This window comes from Olea europaea, chromosome 14, assembly GCF_002742605.1.
Source record: "Olea europaea var. sylvestris chromosome 14, O_europaea_v1, whole genome shotgun sequence".
NCBI classification, from domain to species: Eukaryota; Viridiplantae; Streptophyta; class Magnoliopsida; order Lamiales; family Oleaceae; genus Olea; species Olea europaea.
This window is the reverse complement of record NC_036250.1, coordinates 11,978,058-11,982,179: the sequence shown is the minus strand read 5'-3', so window position 1 is coordinate 11,982,179 and position 4,122 is coordinate 11,978,058. Positions and strand designations below refer to the sequence as shown.

At 37.0% G+C, this 4,122-nt stretch overlaps 1 protein-coding gene across 1 annotated transcript; it reads right to left on the bottom strand.

The window, feature by feature from the left end:
• Positions 1-1,440: 1,440 nt before the first annotated feature.
• Positions 1,441-3,906, bottom strand: LOC111409188 (pentatricopeptide repeat-containing protein At5g66631-like). The gene has a single exon (XM_023039174.1). It carries the CDS (start codon positions 3,518-3,520, stop codon positions 1,529-1,531), a length of 1,992 nt encoding a protein of 663 aa, XP_022894942.1. The 5' UTR covers positions 3,521-3,906; the 3' UTR covers positions 1,441-1,528.
• Between the last annotated feature and the right edge of the window lie 216 nt (positions 3,907-4,122).

Genomic DNA, 4,122 nt, shown 5'->3' with positions numbered 1-4,122 from the left:
GGCTTCATTCCTTGGGCCGTTCGATTTGGGCTGAATTTTTATGTGTCAACACATATCAAATTATGTATTGCATATCTGTTTGTAAGTTCTTCAAAATATATCAAGAACCTACACCGACAATTGAGAAACACAACCCGATATAAGCCTGACCCGAATTAGATTTATTTGACCTATTTCGTGCAGCCATTTTGAAGTTACACAGTATCGCTGTTGAAGTAACAATAGAAATATGCGTATACAACTCTTCAATGAAATTTAGGCCATATTTGAGCCCATTAATTTGAAGAAATGTATTATGGAATAGTGATTGATGGAGAATGTGTTGTTAAAAAGAAGGAAGTTTTTTTGATTTGCGTGTAATATTATTTTAATGAAAAATGTGTGGTTAAAAATGAGTAATGTAGACAAAATAATGAGAAAGAATGTAAAGTAAAGTATGACAAACAAGGATTTATTTTAAAGGGGGGATAATTTAATATTACGAAACTTTACATAATATGATATACGATTTACTTCGAAGTTTAAGGTTAAACAATGATCTTCTACTTTACTTTTCTAAAGACTAGGAGAAAAATAGTGAAAATTATGTTTTTCCATGGAGAAAATGTTAAATTTAATGCAGATGGTAAAAACCAATTTCATTTAGGGGTAACAAATGGCCAGCTCATCTTACAGATGGTTCAGGCTTGTTTTTTAGATGAGCCATGAGCTGAGTTGGACGATTTTTTTTTTATTTTTTTTTTATTTTTTTTCCCTTCGACGAGCCCGGTCAACTAGGCTGGTTTTGGGCTTATTCAATTAATTTTATTTTCTTATTTTTTTTTTTAAACCAAGCCAAGCCATAGGCTCATGGACAACTTGGCTCGCTCCATAAGCCCACGAACCCAAGGGTTCAATCGAGCCTAGTTTGTGGGCATGACCCAAGGGTATTTTCAATGCATGGATTGTTAAAAGAATTTGCCATATAAGCAAAATATTTGATATTCAAGAAAACTTATGTAAGTTGACAAGGACTCTGTCAAGTTGACGTGACAAGAAAAAATATATTATTTGGAGCTACATTTAATTCAAAAGCTTTATTAGACACATTCACTTAACAAAATTTATATATTCTATTGAATACATTAGTACTTAAATGACTTTTCATTAAATAACGATGTCATATGGGCCAAAAAATTTTCAACCTGGTGCATTGGTGATGCTATAATGAAGGGTTGGAACCAAAGTTATTATGCAAAGATTATACTTTTTTTTTACTGCGTTTTCATCTCACAACTCTTTCTGCAATGTTATTTCCGCTCGAAAGTTGGGTGACCTTCAAATGTGTATGTGTTTAGGCGAAAAGATGGCCTAAATTTTCTACCCAGCAACTTTTTTATTGAAGCGAATGAATTCCTCTAAATAGACAGGTAAAACGTGTTTCAAACAAATTGCGAGATATATATAATTGCTCTCTTAAAATAATATTTCATAATGCTTAAAGGCAGAAGATGACAGAAAGATCAATGATACAACATAGTACTATCACTCAAATGCTTGCATAATCCAGACCAACGGTTGTCGTAAAACTCCTCAAGTATATGTCATGAACTCTTGTAAGATCTGCATTGCTCACAGTATACATATGTCCAGGCAAAGCTATTGGAAACTCGCAACTCATCTGCTCACTTTTCTCTTCGACTGCAGCTGCCTCTCTTAACTTGCCTTCCTTCCACAAACTCTTCATGAGCATGTCTTTAGTGGCGGAATCAGGCATTAATCCTGAGTTCATCATATCCTCAAAGATCCTCAATGCAAGAGCAGCTCTTTCGCACTTGCAATAAGCCCTGATGAGAACCTTGTACATATAAGCATCGGGCTCCAAGTCACTCTGTTTTACCATCCCGAAGAGTCTTTGAACAGTTTTAATGTCTCCTTGAAGTGCATAATGATGCATCAACCCCGTAAATATCTGTATATCTGGAGAAATCCCGAGTAAAATCATCTCATCAAGTATATCTAATGCTTCAATATTCATCTTACACTTTGCCAACGTCCTCAACAGAGACGAATATAGAAGCAGCATACTTTTTTGTGACATGGGACTGCAAAAGGTCTTGACATTGCGGAAAATTTTTAACGCAGCATCACCCTTCCCTGTAATGCCGTAAAATTCAATAACTAGTCTGATTGTGCTGAACGACAATTTCATACCCTCTCGTTGTATCTTAAACAAGAGTTGATCAACCAAATGGACGCATCCATGGCGAGCCAACTTGGTAATCATCCTCGATATAGTGTAGATATTGTGAGTAAATCCTGGCTGATAAGTCACCCAGCAAAAGAATTGCCATGCTGTTTCAGCTGATTTGAAACTCCTGATAACTTTGCAAACCAACCGAGTTGTCCACACAAAGTTTGCATTTTCCAGAGCAGATACCTCCTCAGATCCCCAATGCTGCAAGGCACTAGCCAAAGCAGCAGGGTCCAACCATGGTTTCAATTGAACTTCATCCTTGTCATTTCCATGAACACTGTCAGTATCTTCCTCCCCATCATCAATATCATCCTCGCTACAGTCTGTGGTACCGTAATAAGTTACAGTTTTTATCCTCGCATCTGGAATAATTTCCATAACTAATTCCTCCATCTCCTCAAGTTTGCCCAACTCTCGTATTCGTTGCAAAGACGGTTGCATTGCTTGACCAGGCAATATCCCGTCACTCCGCATCTCATGAAGCAAAGTCTTGACCAAATCTAACTGCTCAGTGGCAGTAAAAATATCCACTAAAGCAGTATACTGCCTTAATGTCCGTTTAATTCTCATCAGTGGCAGTATCTGAAAAACCTCCATTGCTGAACCTAATTTCCTAGACTTAACAAGGTGCTCAATCATAACCGTGTACGTTCTAGAATTAGGAAGTGCCCCTTCCTCAATCATCCTATGGAAAACCTTCACAGCCTTGGAATCCATACCCTTCTGAACATAAAGTCCCATTATGATATTATACGACTCCGTACATGGATGCTTATCCAAGGTTTTTCTCCACTCATCCCAAATACAGAAACCTTCGTCAAGATCACCAACAGCAGCATACCACCGCATGCGATCCATGAAACTAACACGTGCAACATTTATGAACTTGCCCGAATTGATGGCATTAATCAGGGCATCAAGTTTACCAACTTGGCCAGAGTTTGCCAGAATCTTGGCCAGTGCATAAAGGGTATATTGAGTATGTGAAAAATGTGGGATTTTCTTCAAAGTTTCGACCAAAAACAAAGCAGAGTCAGGAGAAGGAGCTGCCCTTAGGGCATTGGTGACCACAAAGGAGTCTAATGCTGGACTGCTTAACACGGTAACAAGGGAATTATCAGGAGAATTCGAGCGTAGGCTAAGTCTTATTGAATCAATGAGCTTTGCTCTTTGGAGATACAATGTGACCTTGTTTACATTGGGAGTGGTTCGTGCAAAATGGCGAGTTTGCAGGACAAAATTTTTAAGAATGTTACTTAAAGAGTAGAATCTGTTGCTATACATAACCCGATTTTTAACGGAAGAAATTCTTAGTGCTTCTTTAATTTCTTAATGTACCGAGTGATAACAAAGAAGGGAAAAAGTATTCAGAGGCAAAACATCAAACAGCTTGAGTGCGTGGACATTATTCGTGCATGTGCTTAGAAGAATTGAAACTTCGGTACTACTTTGAGATGAAGGAGTATGGTAAATACAATTACTGGTTCCTATTATTAGTATACAGAATGTGCCCAAAGTCCCGAAGAGGGGGAAGAGGTGTTAATAGGTAATTTTAGGTATTAAAATTAGGATTTACAGCAAGTCTAGCGAAACCGAAGTAACAGGAAATGTTTAAAATTTTGGCCGGAAGACAATAGAAAAAAATCTGTGCATAAAAATGGAAAAATTACCCAAAAACCTGTCATATTAAAAAATAAGGATAATTAGTTTTAAATTCATAAATTAGATGATAATTAAGAATTATTAAATTAATTAACATATGATTAATTAAAACCTCTCCTGCTCCGCACCATGTCACCCTCATCAACCCTTGGTTATACGTATATTCATATATACAAATAAACCACCATCGCTCGCTCTCTCTCTCTCTCTCTCTCTCTCTATGT